The sequence below is a fragment of the Prenolepis imparis genome, unplaced genomic scaffold (genome assembly GCF_030444845.1).
Source record: "Prenolepis imparis isolate NDT839.2.m4 unplaced genomic scaffold, iyPreImpa1.0 SCAF_4, whole genome shotgun sequence".
In the NCBI taxonomy this organism is placed as follows: Eukaryota; Metazoa; Arthropoda; class Insecta; order Hymenoptera; family Formicidae; genus Prenolepis; species Prenolepis imparis.
Genome location: NW_028141162.1, coordinates 20,766,660 through 20,790,287, shown reverse-complemented (window position 1 = coordinate 20,790,287; position 23,628 = coordinate 20,766,660). Strand labels below are relative to the sequence as shown.

General features: G+C 36.9%; 1 protein-coding gene across 1 annotated transcript; it reads left to right on the top strand.

The window, feature by feature from the left end:
• The first annotated feature begins 301 nt into the window (after positions 1 to 301).
• Positions 302 to 23,264, top strand: LOC145935623 (uncharacterized). Its single transcript, XM_083037108.1, has 2 exons — positions 302 to 1,499; positions 22,594 to 23,264. Exons 1-2 carry the CDS (start codon positions 302 to 304, stop codon positions 23,262 to 23,264), a joined length of 1,869 nt encoding a protein of 622 aa, XP_082893234.1.
• Positions 23,265 to 23,628: the final 364 nt, after the last annotated feature.

The window sequence follows — 23,628 nt, the reverse complement described above, 5'->3', positions numbered from 1 at the left end:
ATATATTCGTGAAGTAAATGGATGGCATACTGGGCAACTCGCTTACTTCGCGCATGCGCACTCCATTTTGGCCAACACAAAATCGAGAGAGTTGCGCTACTGGATATACTGTGATACTGCTGTAGCAGCACCTACTGGTATAGCAGCATTTAATATAGATGATTTGACAGTTCATAGATTGCTTCAATTACCCGTTGAACATGGTCAAACTCCTAAGTATAAACAATTATCTGATCATGTATTAAAAGTTTTACGAGCAGATCTTAAAGATGTTATTCTTTTTGTAATTGATGAAGTGTCAATGATATCTAATTTGACTTTAATATATATACATTTTCGATTGTCTGAGATATTTGACACTAGTGATTGCGATAATGGTTGGTTTGGTGGAAAGCATATTCTTTTATTCGGAGACTTGCTTCAATTACCTCCTGTACGCGAAGATCCTATCTTCATACATTTATCAGATAAAAAAATTGCTAAATATCTTGGTTCTTTAAATGCTGTTAATTTATGGATTACATTATTTGAGTATGATGAATTGACAATCAATATGCGCCAACAAGGAGATAATTCTTACCGTGAGTTATTGTCGCGAATTCGTATTGGTTTAGTGACAAAATCTGATTGTAAAATTTTAGAGAGTAAAAAAATATCTTTCAAAGCTGATTCTTTCGAATCTAGATTAAATGAATTATGTGATTTTATTAACAGTTTACCATCGGACACTGTTTGTTTATTGCCAACTTGTAATATGTGTAATGTCCTTAATGATGCAATGTTAAATCGCATTGTTTCCAAAGAAATATTATTAATTGCTCAAAATACGATTGAATGTATACCATATGTAAAAAAGAAAGTATTAAAAGTATTGTCAAATAACGATGATGATAATTCTCAAACAGCTGGACTTTCAAAACAAATTAAAATTAAAATTGGAGCAAAAGTTATGATTCGGCGTAATATCGATGCTAGTTTGGGTCTTGTAAACGGTACAATTGCTAAAGTGATTTCAATTATACAAGAAACGTCTACTGATGAGGTAGAAAAGATCAATCTTCTTTTATCATCAGGTTTAGAATATGCAATTGAAAGAGTAAGTGTTAAATTTCAAGTGTTGGATAGAGCATATGTTATTCGAAAACAATTTCCATTATCTCTAAGTTATGGCATCACAATTCATAAAAGTCAAGGATTAAGTTTGCAAAGTGCTATTACGGACATTGGCAACTCTGTATTTAGTTGTAGTCAAATTTATATTGCCTTGTCGCGAGTAACATCTCTAGAAGGAGTACATTTAATTAACTTCGATCCTTCAGCAGTAATAGCTAACGAAAAAGCTATTATTGAATATAATCGTTTAAAACAGATACACAATCCGAAAGCAGAAATGATTGCTGTGTCAAAAAAACGCTGTCATAAAGTGAAAGATGTTCCATGGGCGTTACCAAAAGTAGTTACTTCTGTTCAAAAATCAAATTCAGATCAAAAAATTCAACGTACTGTTTCAAATCAAAGAATTCAAAGCACTGCTTGGGTCATACGTGGTTTTCAGAATACAGACAAGATTTCATGTTATGCAAATACAGTATTGCAATGTTTATCACATTTAAATGTTATTAGGCAACAGTTGATTAATTGCGACAAAACAGATGTTTTACTATGTATATTAATGCATCGATATGAAAATGGAATGCGTAATCTAAATACATATGCAATACGGCAATGTTTAGGAGAATATTTTTCGAGCATCGTAAAACGAAATGCGTATGATTTTCTTACAGCACTTTGCGAAAAATATGATTGCATAAGAAATTTGATACAACATCAGGTAACTTCTACCAAGCGATGCAAAACATTTGGCAATACAAAAACTATTGTTGAAAATAATATTGCTATTTCAATTTCCTTTGATAATTTAAAGAAAAAAAGTTGTAATCTTAATGATTTATTAAATGCTACGTTTTCACATTGGTTTCACTTACACAACGAATCATGTGAATATTGTACTGGAACTGATAAAATATTTAAAAATGAAGTAACATTAACAAGAGAAATAATTGTTATTTGTTTAATACAATTTATATCACAAGATGGTAAATTAATAAAAGCAGAACACAAATTTAACTTATGTGCTGTTCCAACAACTAAAGTATTAATAGCGGGACAATTGTACAAGACGATGAATGCTATACTTTATGATAGTTCGTGCACCGATGAAGGTCATATTATATAAGCATATGTAGAGAAGGACTATCTAATATTTGGATCAAAATTGATGATGCGCAAGTTAAAAAGAGGCAGTGGCCTAGTAGTCCAGGTAATGGGGAGTTTTAAATGGAATTAAGTCGGGAAGTTTTGAAAATTGGTAACTGTATATTTTTGTGATCCTAACAACATACTAAATTTGCAACCTCGACATTTTTCCGCCGGCGCCGCTAGCTTGTTAAAATGGGGGCAAAAACCTGTTTTTTTCCAAATATTTCGGCTCTCATGCATTCTAGCGCAAAAATAGTTATAATGAAAAAGAAAGAGAATAAAATTTGCTACAATTAAGGTTGTATACAATTTTTTCGTACAATCAATAGTTTCAGTGAAACAGCCCTAGGAAAGTGAAGTATTTTCTTTCGTATCTAGAAAAAGTGCATTTTTTCGTACTTATTTTATTTATTATCAGTTTTTTTATCAGGTGGTACTGTTTTTACTTTCTGCATTGTGTTTATCATTTTGTAATATTATTTGAACATAATGCTGTAATAACTCATTTCCACACCACTTTTTTAAATTAAACAATATGCTAAAGTTAATTTTAAAATTTAGCAGCGCGAAGTTTTTTTAATTAACATTTTTTAATTTTTTTTATTTGTATTAATTTTAATAATTTTTGTATAAATTTTTAATTTTTAATGTTTGTATTAATTTTTAATTCTGTTTTTTATGTGTTTTGTCTTATTCTTTTATTATTATGATTCTACATGGGTTTGCAACTTTCAGTGTGAAGAGAGGTCTATAATTATATTTACGATTCTACATGGGTTTGCAACTTTCAGTGTGAAGAGAGGTCTCTATAATTATACTATTCTATATAGGTTTGCAATTTTAATTTTCTACTGGTACAAGTTTCTACTTTCACTTGGCGCAATTTTTTTGATATCATTACTTTTTTTTGTAGTACGATTCTACATAGGTACGATTCTATACATGTTTACTGCGCGTACTTATAGATGGATAGAAATATGCCTCTTGTTCTTGCTGCTCCTATTTAAGTATTTAAATAAATATGATTTAGTGTGTATTACTGAGACTTATTTAAAAAATAGAGATAAGTTTAATGTTGCAGTATATGATAATAATGTGTATATTACAATTGTGCTTAGTTAATTATAAAAAATTACTCTATTTTAATTATATTAACTATATACCCTACTTTAATTATATTGTTATTTATAATAATAATAAAGATTTTATAACATAAATTTTTATTTATTTGACGCAATTTTTTGATATCATTATTTTGTTTAGAAATATTTAATTATTTTGTACAATTAAATTATATTGTATAAAATTAAAATGACATTATTTTTTAGAGCAGTTTTTTACAGTAATTTATAAAAACACTTTTTTGTATAACACTTTTTCATATGGCGTGTAAACTTGACGCCCTTTTTTTACCTTTTTTTAAAAAAAAAGGTAAGTTTTTTTATGGTAGAAAGAGATAGCGGAGCAACTGCAAAGTATACGAAATAAAAACATTTTTTTCTAAACTGCATTGTTTATGAGATATTCGACACACACATATGTATATACATAATTTGAATATTTTGTTTTCAGATTAATGTGCTGTGTACTACAACTCCGGCTATTGTACGTATCGGTGAGTGAGAAATTGTTTATTTTAAAACATTTCTATAGCGGTAATGGGGGTGTTTATAATATGTTATAATATCTTATTTGCGAATAATATTTTTTGACAAAAATCAGCTGATAATTATCAAAAATAATTATCGAATTAAAAATATTATAACATCTCTTTCTAAAAAAGACATGTTAAGTCGATTCTCGCGAGTATTGTTGCATCTTTTCCGCGATGCTGATTGACTGTTTCGATTCGCATTGTGCGTTATATTCGTAGCATCGAGAGGCAAATTAACTAAAATAATGTTTAAAATAATATGTTATAATACTTTATCCGCGATTAATATTTTTTGACAGAAATCAGCTGATAACTGTGAAAAATATTAATCGAGTTTAAAGTATTATAACATTATTTAAAATTACACAAATAGAATTTTCTCTTAGAATTTACCTTGAAAATCATGGTAATTGTGGGACAATATGGTATAGAAAGAATTTGTTTAATATTTTAATTTGTTTATGTTTTAATTTGTCTAATATTTTAGATTGTCTTTCCTAAAAATTGTTGAAAAAGATTACTATTTAAGTAAATCTGTCAGAACGCACGGTAATTATTTGTCAAGTATTTAAAGTGAGTTTCTCGCGAGTGCTTTACGCTGATACAGTTAGTATCGCCATTGTACCGCGAGATGGCTTCGCGGCGAACAGTCTTTCCGTAGAAGAAAACAGTCTAAGAAAGTATATAAGGCGATGAAACTACTTACATGATGTCTTGATGTTCAACTGTTCAAGGATTTTTAAGAGGATTATTGGTAACACTTTTATTTTCGACACATTTGATTTGACACATTATTTACGGACGTATTGATTCAAAATTTATATTCTCGTCAAAGTGAAAGTTATTCTCTAAACGTGTTATATTGTGTTCTTATTTAATATTAAAATTTAATCTATATAAAATATCTTTAGACAAACATATTTAGAGGATATTGTTATTTATAAGCGTTTACTGATAAAGAACAGATTACGTTATTTTGTAACTCGTAAAAAAGGGGAGAGTAATAATAATCGATATAGAAAATAGTTTCTAAAATTTAATCTGCATCAAATTATTTTCTTGATGAATATTCTATTTCATTGCAATTCATTATGCATATCGTCTGCTAATTACTGAAATGAAATAACTCAATTTAGAAAATTTTTAATATATACATATAATTTAACCTATTTAACATATATACTGCGTTTGGCAATGCAAATCGATCATTGTTTTACTCGTAATGTTGCCAACGCTACAATAACAAATAATTTTTTTTATTTTGCCTTGAACAGTTGGGGTAAATATATTGGACAAAATTTCAGCTCGCATTTTATATGTTGCCGATGTAATACCTGTGTGTAATACCTATGTACTAATTACTTTTACTGATTTGTCTTCTATTTTTATTTTTTGAGGGTTGCCATTTTTTAAGATGGGTACATTTTGTTTTGGTTTTATAATTTTATTTTTCATTCGTATTTCATTTGTATTTTCTTTTTCAGACTCATCTAAATTTATGTTGTTGAAATCAGTTGCGTGTCTTTTTTTTTGGTTGTTTATTCGAAGTTTTGCTTCAATTCTGAAATGTCCTGACTTGTGATAGGATATATTTTAATATAATGTGGTCCTTTATAATTGATTACTATTGCAAGTACATATGTGTTTTCTTGATTATCAATTGATATTCGGAATTGTGTCGGTGATTTTTTCAACATAAAATATTTTTCTCTTCCATTTATCTTTCATGAAAGTCCGAATATGTTTTATGTCTTAATAGGCAATCAAAAGTGATTGACATAAGCTATCAAATGCACACGTATTAATCACTCTTACCGATTTGTCTGTCAATTTTATTTCTCGCAGATAATTGTCATTTTTTAAGATTGGTATGTTTGCATTTTGTTTCAATTCCAAAATTTTGTCTTATTTCTTTTTTATCGATTTTTTCTTTTTTAGATTTATATGAATTCATATATTCGTCGAAATCAGTTGTGTGCTTTTTTCATTTTTGTTTGTTTATTCGAAGTTTTACTTCTTCAATTCTGAAATATCCTGATTTGTGATAGGATATATTTTCACGAAAACATAATGTCGTGAAATGTCCTGATCCTTGATAGAATTTGATATGACGTGGCCCTTTATAATTAATTATTTATGCAAGTATATATGTATTCACTTGCTTATCAATTTATAATTGAAATTGTGTGGATAAGTATTTTAACATGAAATATCTTTCTCTTCCATCTATACTATATGTTTCTTTAAAAATCAACGGACCTAAAAGAATATAAATTATAAATTTATTAAACGTACAAAATTAATCTTTAAATGTAACATTTACCAGCTGCTGTAACTTTATCTGTAGTACTCGAAAAACACATCTTGCAATTTTTTGAAATTTTTGACGTTAAGGTTAAATAATTTTGAATTACGTCACCAAATAATTTTTCCAATAATTTTCTATCTTCTAGGAATAACATATTTATAGTAGTACGTTTTTTGTACAGCCATTTGAGCAGAATATTTCTTGTTCAATGTTCGCGCAGTCGATCATTGTTTTACCCGTAATGTAGCCAATGCTACAATAACAATTAATTTTTTTTATTTTGTCTTAAATATTTGGGGTAAATAAATTGGACAAAATCTCAGCTCGCATTTTATATTGTTTTTTTGTGATTTTTCTCTAACTTAGAATATTTCTCTTTTCCATTTATCTGCCATAAAAGTTCGAATATGTTCCATATTATATGCATTTAGAAGAGATTGACATAAACTATCAAATGCGCATGTATTTATTACTTTTACTGTTTTGTCTTCTAATTAAATTTTTTGAAGGTTACCATTTTTTAAGATGGATATATTTTGTTTTGGTTTTACAATTTTATTTTTCATTTGTATTTCACATTTGTATTTTCTTTTTCACACTCATCTAAATTTATATTGTTGAAATCAGTTGTATGCCTTTTTCTGTTTTGGTCATTTATTCGAAGTTTTGCTTCTTCAATTCTGAAATATCCTGACTTGTGATAGGATATATTTTAATATAATGTGGTTGTTTATAATTGATTACTGTTGCAAGTTTATATGTGTTTTCTTGATTATCAATTGATATTTGGAATGCACACGAAAGACGATATAAATAATTATTACCAAGCATTCTGTATAATAATATGCTTAGCATCAATATTACCGTAATTAGCATAAATGATAAATAATGGCTCTTAAAATTGATTCCGCATTGAATTTCTGTTTCCTAGTAAATTTTTTGAGCTATTATATCTCCCCATTCTTTGCTTTTAAATCGGATGCAGACTCGTCTACCATACACTTTTGTAATTAATAAATCTTGATATTCTTTGTGCGTTAATGTAGTTGTAAATGTTTATTCGTTATTTATATTAGTAACATCATTTGAAGCATTGATAGATTGCCTACTCTCATTTTTATTTTTATTACACGAAAGTATTATTATTTTATTATTTTAAAAAAGTTTGGTGACACGCTAAAAACTAATCGATCCATAGTTGTAAGGAACATACTAACAATTGCGATGTCGCTTCCACAAAAAACTTTACCAATGTTTTCAGCATACCTAAATAAAAGTATCTACCGCCCGCCGTATGTGTGTGTGTGTGTGCGCTTCTTTAGTAAAACTTTTATCTCTCTTTCTCTACCATTTTCTTATCCTTTCCCCTACATTAAAATAATTAGAGAAAAGTTTTACTAAAGAAGCGCACACACACACCCACACACTCACACACACAAAGTCTGCCCTTTTTAGGGCCACTTGATGTACAAATTTGACTGAATAACCTCCCCGCGGTGTACATTGGATAATGCAAATGCCGATGTCAACTTTGAAGCTTCGTATCTTGGGAACGGCTTGCGTAAGAGACATCAATAGATAGTGTTTTGAAAATCTCGACAAGAGGGCTACAAGAATGTGCAATAAAAAATAGGGGGTTTCATTTAAGAAAACATCGATGACCTTGACCTGGCCTTCAATAGGTTACTCAAGGTCAAGTCCATATTTTCATCATCTGCCCCCTTCAAGTCCTACAACTTTTGTCTGAAACATTTTTCCGTATCTTCCAAATTTTTTGAGATGTTTGCCTGGGGAGATTAAAATGGGACACCCTGTATATATATATATATATATATATATATATATATATAAATTTATATTTATATCAATAAAATTATAAAGTACAAATTCAGAAGAAGGCTATATGGAGCCACGCGTAAAGTGTAGGTACGCAAATACTAAAAACAAACTTGTTGGAATAACAAACTTATTAAACCTAAACGTTTCGGTCCTTTCTTTGGACCTTCTTCAGTAAATTTAATACAATAAATTATAATGTGGAATCTACATACTGACGCACGCAGCGCAAAAAGCCGTGAGCCCCCCGATCGATACCCCACTAAATAGACAAAGTGAAATAATATGTCATGAGGTACTCAAAAGTGGACTCTAATGAAGAGTATAGTGAGGAATTTCCGACCGGGGGCTCACTCTTACTCACACACTCATCCATCGCACGTTCACACGACCGTACGCGGACGCGTCCGACGCACGAGTGAAGAAGATATTCGGTTTGATGCTATTTATAAGGCGCCATACAATGGCTCATAGCCATCTTCGTTTAGTTGTTATCGAAGTCCATGTCAAACACAATGTGTGGAATTTATTTCTCTCCCTCTCTCTCTCTCTCCCTCTCCTTATCCCTCTCCCTCGCCACTCTCTCTCTCTCTCCCTCTCTCTCCCCCCTCTCTCTCCCTTCCCCCCTCCGTCTCTCTCCCTCTATCCCTGTCCCCCTTTCCTCTCGCTTCCCCCCCTTCTCTATCTCCTTCTCTCAAACATACAATGTATGGAAATTAATGTTACAACTGATTTATGGCTCTATAAAGGAATTCGATAACAACTAAACGAAGACCGTCTTTCAGGAAATTTGTGGCATATTTGTCACAATAGATATATATGCTTGACTTAGACACTCTGTGTCTTCTTGTCGGTTTAGGCCATTTATCTGGCGCCTGATAAACAGCATCTCTGATACAAGTCTCTTTCTTAGAAACGGTTCCTCATCCAAGATCTCAATGTTATCCCAATCGAATTCGTGGTTATTCAGCCTGTGGTCCGTGATCACGGATTTTTGCGCGGTGTTTCTTTTTATGTGATTTCTGTGCTCCCTAATGCGCGTTCTCAACTGTCTGCTGGTCTGACCGACATAAGAGGCATTACAATTTTGACATGAAATTTTGTATACAACGTTATTATGCCAGTCTTTCTGCAGTGTGTCTTTATGCACGCGGATAAACGAGCGTAACTTATTCAAACCTGTGTAGGACATTTTTACATCTAGATCACGGACCACATGGCTAAACCGCTCGGAAAATTTGGGTATGTATGGGACATTAAAATATGCAACGCGGGCCGAATTAGTATCAGGTGTTCTGTTAGCGTCACCTGAATTATTATTTTTATTTCTCGCAAACAAAGTCCTAAGCCTTTCGTGAAATGTTTCAAAAATCAGTTGCAATGGATACCCATTATCACGTAACACCCCAATGACCAATTCGAGGTTCTTTTTGTGATATCTTGGGTGTGATAACCAGAAAGCCCTATCTATTAGGCCAAATATTGTGCCTCTCTTGTGGCAGAGAGGGTGACAGGAGTAATAATTCAGATATCTTCCCGAAAATGTTGGTTTATGGTACCAGTCGAATTCAACATATCCCCGGTTTAGAATGAATGTAACATCCAAAAAATCGAGTCTATTGCCCCCCCCCTTTCCAAAGTGAACTGTAATCTATTATGACACGCGTTAAACTGTCTTAGTATCTCCTGGTTCGTCCCGGGAGGGACGGCCAACGCGATATCATCAACATAGCGTACGTAGATCGGGAGTTCAAAAGGAAGGTCTCCTATCACCCTGCTCTCCAAATCGCGCATGGTTAAATCGGCTACTATGGGAGACAGCGGAGAGCCCATGGGCGCTCCGAAGGTTTGTTGATAGATTATGCCATCAAAGGTGAAAAAAGTTGAGTGAAGAACAAGCCGGCCCCCAAAAATTCCACGCGCGGTATCGTACAGTTATTCTCTATGAAATTCCACCTCGCGGCTATGCCGTCAACTGCCAAATCCAATGGGATGTTAGTGAATAGAGAGACCACATCCAGTGAAATAAGTTCACAATTGTCACCAATGTAAGTTCCATCGAGTTTGTTGACCAGTCGAAAGCTATTCTCCACATGACTGTCCGCCGCCGGGACCGACTTGTATATGATTTTGTGGAGGAACTTCGCAAGACGGTGCAGCGGCGTGTTCAGTGAGGAGACGATGATTCGCAGGGGGCAGCCCGACTTGTGAATCTTAGGGAGCCCATAGGCTCTCGGCAGTACCCCCTCCGAACAATTCAACGACCTGTATGTCGTTTCGGATATGTAATCTAAGTTTTTCGACCTTGTAAGCAATTCATGCAAACTGTTGATAATTCTTCTGGTGGGATCCTTCTTTACTCTAATGTAAGTATTTGTATCACCAAGGAGGACCTTCATTTTTTCCAAATAAGATGTCTTTTCTAAGGCGACCGTTATATTGCCCTTATCGGCTCGCGTAAAAATGATATTAGGATTATCGCGTATAAACGGTCTCGCTGCTAGGGACGCGCCCGAGAGCTCCTTATCAAACAAAGATTCTTCAGGGTTGCAACTGGCCAACTTATTAACAATTGCCGACGACCTCTGGCGAACCAAAGGCCGAACGCCAACTTCCACTCTGTCGATACTATATTCTATATTTTTGATAAATTCCATAAGAACTCGATTTTTATTCTTACTTGGTAAACAAAAATTGTCGCCCAGTTGCAAAACTCCCTGTATTTCTAATGGAATATCTGTTGAGGAAAGGTTTTTAAACCACTTCTCCCTGATGTGCAAAGGGGAGACTGTGTGGTTGTCAAAGGATAAGGGGTTCAAGTTAATAGTAAAGGAGGAGGAAGTAGAAGGAGCGTTTAGAGGTGTGAAGGAATATTCGGAACCCCCGGACGGTCGCGCCCGACACCCGTTAAACGGGATCAATGACGCGCCAAGATTAACGCCTCCCTGTTGATCACGTGCCACAGAAAAATATTGGGCTGGACGAATATTAGCTCTAATCAATTGTTCTTTTTTTGGCAATGAGCCAATTTAATTTCTTATCCAGTCTGCTACTTTCACTCACAAAGTGGAAACGAAGAGACCTGTTTTGTAATGCGCACGCTACGTGCCAGTCTGCAACCATGCGTACGCATCGCCTGAATACGCCTATGAGCATCACAGATCTCTACGTGTGTCATACTTTTGGTAAACCGATCAATAATATGATTCAACTTATTTATTGATCTAAAATGGTACAGATTGTTTTTGTAACATGCACCTCGGTCTAAGTGCGACGGTGTAATGTTGTAGTTGAGGCAACTTTTTAGAAATTTAATCCCCAATCTAAATTTTGAAATAGACTTCTGTAAGTCAATCCACTTCTTCATATTCTTAACCACGTCGTTACCAAAATTAAATTTAATGAATTGGAAAAATGTTACGGGATGCATAGTTTCAGTCAGCGTATAAATAATAAGTCAACAATGTAGGCTCCCTGCATTGATAAATTACAAATTTGTTATTCCAACAAATTTGTTTTTAGTATTTGCGTACCTACACCCTACGCGTGGCTCCATATAGCCTCCTTCTGAATTTGTAATTTAACAATAAATTAAATAATAAAAACAATAAAAATCAGTGTATGATTTGGCTATGAGAGCATTAGCGCAGTTAGTGAGGCGCAGTATATTTTCAAAAACAAAGTATATTTAGATATTACATATATGTGTAATAATAGCGAACGTTTCGGCTCATTTTTTGAGCCTCTATCAGCGCAAATTACAAAAAATTCTTAATTTAAACAATACGAATAAAGGGCAAACAAATCACCGGGTTGAGATCAATTAGAGTCATAAATGTATACTGGTATGGTGATAGAGGATGTTAGTATTATTCTCTCCAAGCGTCCAAGAAACGGTTTCTTTTTTTTGTTGTTAGATTCGAAACGAGATATTCAAATTCAATGTGGCCGCATCTAAGAGTTGAGGGTGACAGTATTATCCAGCGATCAAACTTCACTGTTGCAATTATATCCAAAGATAAAACAAGACTTACAGATTTATAGATCTCGATTACGACGAGAAACGTATAATGTCATAATTGGTGTCGGGTGGTGAAATCAGATGTGAGAATGTGATTGTTCTTTCACTTACAAAGACTAACATACGACTGACATCTCGTACGGTTAAAGTCAGAAAAGTGGATGTCAAGATGAAAAAACCAAACCAAACGAACAAACATTTCAGAGAGTCAAATAAATAGAGGGACAAAATTTAGGAGAGTCATGATTAGAAGGCAAACAATAAGGACATTAGATCTGTGAAAATAGAAAAAATATGATGAAAAAAGTCAAAGTTTCGGCAAATCAACTACTTAAAAAAGAAATAACAATAAAGACGTTAAAATTGTTAAAAATAAAAATTAAAAAAATTAAAAAAGTTTTTTATCAAAAACGAGGACGGGATATTTAGAATAATTGGACGTGTCGCGGTCAAATTGTTTTAATTTATAGTTTAGGAAGTTTATCAATTAACGTCGAATAAGTATTTGGTAGGAGTTCTGTGTCCGTCTGTAAATTTATGCTGTTCGTTTGTCTCTTTATAAACATCATTTCAGAAATGAGTCTTTTTTCTAAGATAGGTTCTTTATCTAAGATTTGCACTTCCTCCCATCTGAAGTCATGATCGTAATCGAGTCTATGGTCCGTATTTATAGTCGTTTGTCAAATCTCAAGAGCGTAACGGTGAGATACTCAGATTAAAGTAAAGATCAACTGAGACTTTATTCACCTGAGAAACGTAACGATTACTCACGTGAAATTCGTCTTGAGATTCAAAATATTGATTAAAGCAGCGATACGCGCTTGTTTGAAAATAACCTTTTTAAAAATCAAAGTGAGTACAAAAGTGTCAATATGTCATCGACACAAAAGAAGAAAAATTTTACTTCTTTTGAAAAAAAATTTTCAATGGAGTGCATGATAAAATATAAAAATATAATAGAAAATAAAAAAACTGATGGAACTTCTATAAAAGCCAAACAGGAAGCATGGCTGAAGATAGCAGCTGCTTTCAATGCTAGCACTTTCATTAATGAAAAGGTAATTTTAATATAATTTACAATAAATTTATAAAGTAATTAATTATTTAGTTGCGCGTACACGTGTATGTGCATATTTACAATGTATAGTTTTACACCTTTCTCTCTTTTCCTTTCCCTCTTTCTCTTTCACTGTGTGTGCGTGTATGTGCGTATTATTTGAATGATTTTTTTACATATAGGCTACAGATAAGCAATTGCAGCGCTTATGGCTAAATTAAAAACAGCGACAACGAAGCGAGTTATCGAAAGAGAGACAACATCGAATTGCCACTGGTGGTGGTGAAGCTATTGGAGATGCGAAAATAAATCCACTAATTGAAATTTAAAATTTTTTCCTAACTTAATTGTAGAAATTCCGTCAGAAAATGATTCTGACAGTCTTCAAACTGCTCTGAACGTAAGAATAAATGTTTACTAATATTAATAATGTTTATCAATGTACAATTAGATATTATTATATTATAGCTAATAAATCAATTATTTTATTTGATGATACTGTGCCAAGTGTTTCGATTGAAGAATCTGAAGATGGAGGTATTATAAATTATTTAATATTACTTAATACGATACACACACATACACACAACATTTCTATATTATTAATATATTTTTTTTTTAATAGATATGGAACTTTTGAAACTAGACTTGACACCTTCTGAAATCATAGGTACTGTATTTAAATTATTTAATATTTAACATTTATAATAAATGAATAAATAAATAAATATATATATATATTTACAACGTACCAAGCAAAAATTCGTGCCCCGTGCACAAGTATTTAATTCCAAAGAAAAATTAAATTTCGTTGGAATCAACGCACCGAAATCCGCGTACGGCTCCGATATAGCCTATTTAATTCTGAATTTATATTTATATTTAATTTTTAAATATTAAAATTTTTTATTGTTAGATATGGAACCGACCACGAAAACCGAAACAGATGAAACAGATGATTTAAGACATTCTTCAATAAATAAAGAACTTAACTTGACACTTGCTAAAGTCATAGGTAATTAAATTATTTAATATTTATAATAATTAATAATTATTTAATATTTATAATAAATGAATAAATTATATAAATATAAATTATATAAATTATGTGTATATATTGTGACCTTTATTTATTTGCGAGAAATCTCGATCACACCCAGAAGGGTCGATCGTCTAACCCAAGGTCTCCCTTCGACGCTGCCTTTCGGGAGTTTCAAAAATTTTACTTTCGATGCCTCGAATGTTCGTGGGCGCCAGGCGTGATCTGTCGCACCGCTCCAATAAAAGAATCGTGAATCACGAATATCCCTATACGGATCTTAATTCGACGTGGAACTCCCCGAGAGATAGCGACGGAAAAGTTTCGCGGCAGCTCAGATTACAGGAAAGGGGTTCGAGGTCGCGGCGCAGGATACGAAAATAATTGGACACTCGATATAGAAAAAAAAGTAATTTAATATAGATTGGGGAAAACCCAATAAAAAAAAATATATGGTAAGGATTAGTACGGGGCCAATTATGTAGTGCAATCGACATGGGAGATTGATCCCCGATAATTCACGGCGAGGGGAGAGCCGTCAATCACACGATGTTAGCGGTCCTTGGAATGCTTGGCGACGTTGCTTAAAGTCGCGCGCGGGATCGAAGTCGGGGTCAAGGCAAGGGGACTCGTCGATCTCGAATCCGGCGGACGATATCCCGATTAAGAAACTTTCGTGCGCGGAGTCTAACCGGATTCCGGCAACGAATATTTTCGGTAGTATCGGCAATCGCCTGGCTTTAACCCGCGACCGTAATCCAATTCCCAAGCCTATATACTGGCACTTGACGGCGGCAGTTTCGCTGAATTTTATAAAGCCGCTCTCCCCCCGCGTTATCTAGAGATTTACAAGCAATTTTTCGCGAACAATAATTAGGACGAGCGACGTGCTCGACTACGCGAAACACGCGGCGGCGTGTCCGATTACATGCCACGGACGCGTGGCTCGCTCGGCTCAGGGAATTCAATGGATACAAAAAAATAACTGTAAATAAAGAAACAAAGAGAATACCTTGGGCGTCACGCCGAAGGTTTCCGCCTGAGTTATAGACAGAAATTACTCATAGGAAATTCGACTTAGATAGTCTCAATATAACGCCGATACATTAATTCCTTAATATTAACCTAACATCTTAATCGCGATTACGAGCTCACCGGGATGTGACTGATTCAATGTATATAATTCTCGGTACCGGGACTACACTATGTTCGAGCTCGGACTGTTGGCGATTTCATATGAGAGAGAGTATGCGAACCACCAAAAAGAAAAGGCTCAGACGCGTCGCAGTACCGCGAGGCCACGTATCGATATCGTGTAAATTACATTATTCTCGCAAAAAAAACGCCCGTAGGGGCGGCAACGAATTACGCGGTGGCCTGTCTTTTCCGGCCTTACACGTCCGAACCGGCTACCTTATTACTTTACGGCTGGAGGGTGACGACGCCGTCGCACCGGTATCTCTCCGCGTCCGTATCTCGTCCTTCGTGATACGCTCTGGATTTACTCGTCACAGGACCTCTACTCTCCACGTACGCTCGCCGAACAGTGACGAGAGGGAGGCCCGCAGGAGACACGCCGGCGACTTACTTGTCAATTAGGCCACGTGTGGCGCTATTGGGTGTCAGGGACGTCGCGCGGTCGTTTAATCCGGCCGGCGCGGGTCTTCCCGATTTTTCTGGTCCCCGTATCTTTTCCTCTCGGGTCACCGAGGTTGATTTGGCTGGGCAGCGTACAGCGGACCCGTTCCCGCTTCCCGGGGCTCCGGATGTCCTCCTCGTCGAGTCCTTGATCGATTTTGGATCGCATCCGGCCCCGGGCGCGGGGTTTGCAGCGGGTCTCTCGCCGTCGCCTCTGTGGGGCTCCTGCGCGTGTTACGCTCGGAGTGGCCTTCCCCATGTGATCTCCTCGGTTTCTGTGGGACGAAAGGTCTCTTTTAAAGGGCGGCAGCGTCGATTCCTTTTATGGTTGGATTACCTATTTATTTATTTTCTTATCTCACCTAGCGTGCTCCGTGTAGGATGTGGCCTCCTCTCGTCCTGGCTTCTCCCTCGTCTCGCCTCCGCCTCCGGATGGGATCTCGTCTCATCTCCTCCAGCCGCTTCTTATCGCTAATTATTCAACTTATCGGATAATACTACGCGGAATGAGGGCAGCGGAATCGCGTCCGATTCCGCGCTCGGTTCGCTCGCTCTCTCTCTCTTCCGTTATACGGGAGGAGAGCAGAGGTCTCTGGGACCCTCCCGACCGGGCCTTTCGGCCCTTGTGACTGACAATCAAAATATGTCACGTCACAATATATATATATATATGTATATATATATATTATACATACATACATACATACATATAGATGTGTGTGCATTATATTTAATTTTTAATTATATTTTTAATCATATTTAATATTTTTCAATATTAAATTTTTTATTATTAGATATGGAACCGATAAAGAAAAACAAAATAGATTTAACACCAAGAACTTTTTCAAAGCGTCTCCAATTTCAACGTAACAGAAGATAATATATGAAGAAAAAAAAAGTATTATTTTAGAAAACGAAGCGGAACAAAGATTATTATTATTAAAACTTGAGAAAAAATTAAAAGAAGAACAAATTTTTAGAAAAGCAGAGAGAAGCTAGAGCACGGGCAGATATTGCAGAATTAGAATTAGAAAACTTAAAAAAAAAAATTATTTATCTAAAAAAGTTAATTTAAATGTTAATGTTATTAATATTATTATATATATAGATAGATAGATAGATAGTCTTTATTCGGCGTCCCCTAAGGGTTTGCCTAGGAGCTTTAGGGTAGCTCCAACCCATTACAATCTCCCTTCTTCCACCTGGCCACTTGCGACCTCACAATATCTCTAAAATACACATACAGAATTATTCCATCTTCTCTCCTCCTTCTCTCCTCTCATCCAGACTCATCCTTCCTTCTCTCTTATCTCCTGTCTTACTCCGTCTCCTTCAACGTGTGCTCCTTCCTCTCCAAGTCCCCTTTCCTTTACATATAAATCAAAAACTTAAACATTTAAACATAGACCTAACCATAACCATTCTCCCTCTGCGCCATCTCCTCCCGGGCCTCTGTTTCCTATTCCTTCTCCTCTCCTCCGTTCCTCTCTCCCTCACCCTTTTACACAATTTTTCTCAATCCCCTAACCTGGCCAATTGGAGACCTCACAATAATCTCACCTAACCTCCCTTACCCTTTTCCCCTCTCCCCTCTTCCTCTACTCCACTTCCTCTTTATCCTCATCCCCCCTCCTACACTACTCCAACCCTCCCCCCTCCTCCGCCTCTCCCCTTATCATCTCCCTACCTTTATCTTTTGACCCACTCTCCTCCCTCGCTATCCCACCCCCATTCCTCCCCGTCTATTTCTATCTTCCTATTCCATACCCTTACCGCCTTCCCTTCCCATTCCTCCTCTCTCGCCCATTCTAACAATTTCCACCTTATTCTCCTCTCCTCCATCGTCAAATCCTCGTCTATGCCGACTCCCCACTTTCTCCTAAAATCCCACTTTCTCTCTAACAGCTTTTCCCTATCCTTCTCTTCCTCCAATTCCACTATCAGCACTTTCTTCCCTCTTTCCCCCGTTCTCTCTCTCTCTTTAACTTCCCTCACCTTCACCTCCTTTCCTACTGCCCATGCCATCAACCATTCCATCATCATTCTTATTTCTTCCTCATCTTCCCCCTCTATCCCTCTCCAAATTATATTCTTTTTCCTAATTCTTCTCCTCTCTATCTCCTCTTTCCTCTCTCTCTCTCCTCTTTTTGCCTTCCCCCTCCCTCTAATCTCTTCTTCCTTTCTACCGCCCCCCCTTCCCACTTCCTCCCTATCCTATCCTCCTTTCCACCCTCTTCCCTCCCCCTTCTCCTTCCTTTTTCTCTCCATCTTCCCTCTTTATCTCTTTCCCCCCTTATCCTTTCTCCTAACTTCATCCTCTTCCATCAACTTGCACCACCAGTCCCTCCTAATTCCCTCCGTATTACCCCACGCCCCTCTCTCTACGCTTACTTCTCTCCTTTTCGCCCTCCCGACTCTTTCCTCCTCCCTACTATCCCTTTCTGTCTTACTCCTCATTCCCCCCTCACTCCCTTTCATCGTTTTCCCTTCCCCTTTCACCTTCCTCCCTCTCACCACCCCCCTCTCGCCCTCGTCCGATGTCCTCTCTCCTCCTTCCTCCTCGACCTCCTCTACCTCGTCTCTCTTCCCTTCTCTCTTCTTCCTGCCAGCGCTTACTTTCTTCTCTCTTCTTCCGCTCTCCTCCTTCCCCGGCATATCTCCTCCTCTCTGCCTTTTGCTCACACACCCTTCTCCTTCCGCCACCTCTTCCCTTCGTTGCACTGCCTCATTCCTGCCATCTTCCATCCGCTCTCCTCCGACTCTTCTCCCGTCCTCTCCCGCTGTTCCTTTTCTTTCTTCCATTCTTTCCTCACTTTCCTCCTCTTTCCTCCGCTCTCCTTTTACCACATCGCTCCACCTCCCGTCCTCTCCGCTCTCCAACTCTTTCTCTTTGCACTCCTTTCTCCCTTTTCTCCTTTCCTCTTCCCTACTCTCCTCCCCTTGCATGCTCATCCTCCATAACCTCTCACTCGCCTCCATTCTCTCTAACCTTTTCTCCACTCCTCTTCTCCTTTCCTCCTCCACATTCTCCCTCTCCGCGTTCCTCTCCATCATCTTCAACATCCTCTCCATCATCCTCCTCATCTCCTTTATCTCTCTCACACCGTCTTTTATCCACTCCATCATTCCGCTACCACTCTATCCAACCAACTCCGTATTAACACTGCTACCGAACTGTACCACCTTCTCTCTTCCTCTGGCCTTTCTCTACTTCTATACTGTTACGCACACGTGCCACTGTTCCAACCACCTGTTTCCGCTCTCTCTGCCGCTATCATGGCGCCCTCGATCCTGCACGTGTCTCTCCTTGCTACATCCAGCGCCCTCTCTGACAACGCCTCTTCTCCATACTACCGCTCTCTATCTTATCCTCCTTTTACCGACGCTTCTCCTTATCCGCCACGTCATCCTTCCTCATCCCGTACCTATCTTTCCTTCTTTTCCACACTCCAATTTTCCTTCCGCCAGTGCACCTCCGCCGTTCCATCCTTTTCTTTTCCTTCGCGGCCACTCACTTCATTTCTCCCAAGCCATCTCCTCCACACCCATTTTCCTCCTCACTATAACGCCACCACTTCTCACCTAAACTCGGAGCACCGACCGTCACCTGTCACTACTCCAACGGCCATCTTTCCTCCTCCAATATTATTATATATATAATTATATAATTATATTTATGTATGTTTAACCAAATACTCAATTTATTGTACATGTTTAATTATAATATTTAATTATAATAATATTTATAATATTTAATTATAATTATAAAAATATTTAATTATAATAATAATTATAATAAAAGTGTTTTAATTAAAATATATACAAATAATTAAAACATAACATAACGCTTTAAGTAAAATGTGTTTGAATTAATGCTTGGCGGATAGCCATACCTTCTCCTGGACGCGGTGGTATCGGATTTATTGGTATGGGCAATTCAAGAGGCAAATTATTCTCAATTATTAAAACATCTTTAAGTATAAAAGCAATATTATGTAAAACTGCACAAGCAACTATTATGTTGCATACTGTTTCCAATTTATTCCCCATTCCTCGGCTCAAACATGGAAATCTTCTTTTCCAAATTCCAAACATACGCTCTACAACATTGCGAGCTTTAACATGAGCGCGATTATATCGTACTTTTGGAATTGTCTGAGGATTTAATATGGGAGTATAAAGATATGGTAGACTGGGATAACCATTATTACCAAGTAATGCACCTTCTAATTCTCTTTGCATGTACTTCATATTTACACGAGACATATTAAATATGCGGCTATCATGTGTGCTAACAGCCCATCGGGCTACGATATCTAAAAATTCTCCTCGAGGTCCAGCTACAGCTTGTACATTTATTGAAAAAAACGATTTTCTATTTCGGAAAGCTTCATGAAATTGTTGGCCTGGTGTATTAACAATTTTGATGTGTGTACAATCAATAGATCCATCGATTCTTGGTATTCCATTCCAGCCTCCGTGTCTGCCCAATTCTTGATACATATGCCAATTTCTTTCAATTTCTTCACGTGTACTTGGAAATTTAACGAAAGTCCGACGCATACCGGCAAGAAGATTTGATACATTACGAATAATATTTGAAACGGTAGCTTGAGAAATTCCTTCTAAATCATCACATACTATCTATAGAAATACAAATTTATATGTAAGAATATATAAACAGCATTTAAATCTGGATATAGAAATATATTTAAAAAAGAATTAATTAAGCTAACTTGAAAGGATGCTGTAGCATAAAATCGGAGACATAAAAGAAGCTGTTTAATTGGTGATATTGGAAGACCTCTTCTTGATGGTTTGCGAAGAGGCTCTATAATTTGAGGAAGAATGTAATACATTACAGATTCTTTTCGAAATCTGTATCGCTTGATGAATTCATTTTCAGACCACCATTCGAAGGGATTTCGTCCATCTCTAATATAACGCTTTGGTAAACGTTTGTGCAATTCATCATATATATCATATTGATCATAAATATCATATTGATCATAATTATCAATCCAATTCATTTTAATTAACCTATAAACTGTCAAAAAAATTAATTACATGATTTATTTTTTTATTATTATAAACACTTTTAAATTGCAATTTCACGTAAGTAATCGTTACGTTTCTCAGGTGAATAAAGTCTCAGTTGATCTTTACTCCAATCTGAGTATCTCACCTGATACGCTCTTGAGATTTGACAAACGACTATAAATACGGACCTATGTTCGGTGATAACAGAACGATTTGTGGTATTCCTTCTAATGTGATTACGGTGTTCTTTTATTCTTGTCTGCAATTGTCTGCAAGTTTGGTCCACGTAGGAAGCATTGCAATTTTTGCAATCTATTTTGTAAACTATGTTGCTGTGATTTTTATTTTCCAAGGGGTCTTTATGAACTTTTATAAAATTGTTCATCTTGTTAAGGCCACTATATGCAATTCTGGCATTAATTTTTTTCGCGATAGTTTTGAATTGTACAAAGATAATGGGAACATAAGGTATGACAAAGAAAGAATCCCACTCCTCGCCCTGCTTACAAATAGTATTTTCCCTATTAGCATTATTGTTAAATACAATGTGTAATAGGTTGTGTATCATTTCAAAAATAAAACTCAATGAATAGCCATTGCTTAATAGAATTCTAATGCATAATTCCAAGTTTTTTTGGTGATATTGCGGGTGAGATAAAAGTATTGCTCTGTCAACAAGACCTATAATTGTACCTCGTTTTTGGCATTTAGGGTGTTGTGAATAAAAGTTTAGGTATCTACCTGAAAAAGTCGGTTTGTGAAACCAGTCGAAGTTAATGTAATTATTCTTTAGAATTAACGTTAGATCCAGGAAGTTCAATTTACCCGCAACCCCGATCTCCATGGTAAATTGAAGTCGAGGATGAAAAGAATTGAAAATTGTTAGTAAATGGTTGTAAAAAGAAGGAGGAGCTACAAGTATGATATCATCAACATATCTCATGTAGAAAGGAGTGAATTTGAGCGTTTCCAAAGCTTTGTTTTGAAGGTCTTGCAAAACGATATCAGCAATGATAGGCGAAAGCGGTGAGCCCATGGGAGTACCGAATGTTTGTTTGTAGACTACATCATTAAAGACAAAATAGGTTCAATCTAATATGAATTTAACAGCTATTAAAAATTCATTATGTGAAACGGGGCACTTTTTTGTGATAAATTGCTATCTTTTTGAGACACTATCCATTGCCAGATCTATTGGGATATTTGTGAAAAAAGATATTACATCTAGAGAAATTAAATTCATGTTGTCATTAATATATGTATTTGATAGTTTGTTAACTACTTCAAAAGAAATGTGTATTGGGTTTTGGAAAATTGTTGTACATGATTTTATGAATGAAGGATGATAGGTTATACAATGTGTGGCGGTACACGCCACACGGACGCAGTAATGCGTCCCGCAATATAGCATGTCAGCGCCGAGTACCGAGCGCCGCCGCTACGCGGCGCGCGCCAAATTAGCTCTCCCGTGAGCCAAAGCCGCGCGGGCGGCTACATACATACCGCGCGCCGAGTACCGGGCACCTCTGCTAGGCGTCGCACGCCAACTTTTGCTTTCCGCAATTAAAAGTTAACGCGAAGAGAATATAAGAAGGCCTCCTGCGGAGTTAATTATCTCTCGCTGCCCACGAAAAATAATTATTTTCGGCAGTGGCGCTTAGCCGCCGGTATTCTACAAGAAGAGTACAAAAAGACAGCAAGACGTCTTGCAAAAAGAAAAATCTCGCTCCTCTGCGAATAGAGAAGATCATCGGTCGCCGACATACTCGGCCGACGCCGCTGCATCTCCTCTGTAACAAGAGGAAGTCGAGCAACTCTCCAACAGGCGCCAAACGCCCTGAAACCGGCGCACCCTCGCCTACTACAGGCGCCAAACGCCCCGAAGCAGGCGTACTCCCGCCTTGGTCCGGCGCCAAGTGCCATATCTACAGCGTCTCCTCGCCTTTACCCGGCGCCAAACGTCGCAGCTCCGGCGTACCTCCGCCTTCCTCAGATGTCAAGCGCCACAGGACTCCCGTGGACAAAACCGCACCCAAGCGGCAGCGCAGCAGCAACAACAAGCGTCCAAGGACAAACGAGAAGGACGTGCATCAGGTAGAATCCAGGGAACGATGTCGCATGCCGACTCCTGTGCCCGATACCACGGACACCTTGGAGCTACACCCGCTGTCGCCTATTGTCTTGTCCTCGACTGAGAATAGCCCGAGGCATCCGCCAACTCCTAGGGCCCTCCCGGAGAAATTGCCACTGAAGGACGTGTATCTGGGGTGGCGTCTCCGCCCCTGGGACTCTCCGCCAAAAAGCCCGGTGGTCGTAGAGAAAGAGACGCGGGAACAATCCACGCAAACCTGCGAGGCCAACCAGCAGACCGAGGAACACGGTACGCAAACGACGGTGACTCCTACCAAGTAATCTAAGGACCAATCGACGCAAACCAGAAAGCGCGGGGGACAGAGGAAGTATATCCCCGCGCCAGACAATTATAAATATACACTGATACGTCCACCGATGTAAATATGTGAATAGTAATTATAAACCATGTTCATTTAACCTCCGAGTCAACGATTATTCTCTCCTTCTGCGTCTCATACCTAATCCCTATCGATCCACCCCAGCGAAACGCGCTATACAATGGACTATTTAGAGAGGAAACTATTATTTGGAACAGACAATTTGGTTTATGGATTTTCGGAAGACCATAGGCTCTCGGCAAATTCCCATCGCTACAGTACAGATATCTATACGTAGGCCTTGAAATGTAATTAGCATTCTTCCA

Bases quoted from the DNA above. Each gene is read 5' to 3' on its own strand.
- LOC145935623 (XM_083037108.1), top strand. From the start codon at position 302: ATGATATCTAATTTGACTTTAATATATATACATTTTCGATTGTCTGAG. The intron at 1,500-22,593 runs GTACTGTTTCAA...CTCTGCGAATAG, and splicing joins TTCAGATCAAAAAATTCAAC to AGAAGATCATCGGTCGCCGA.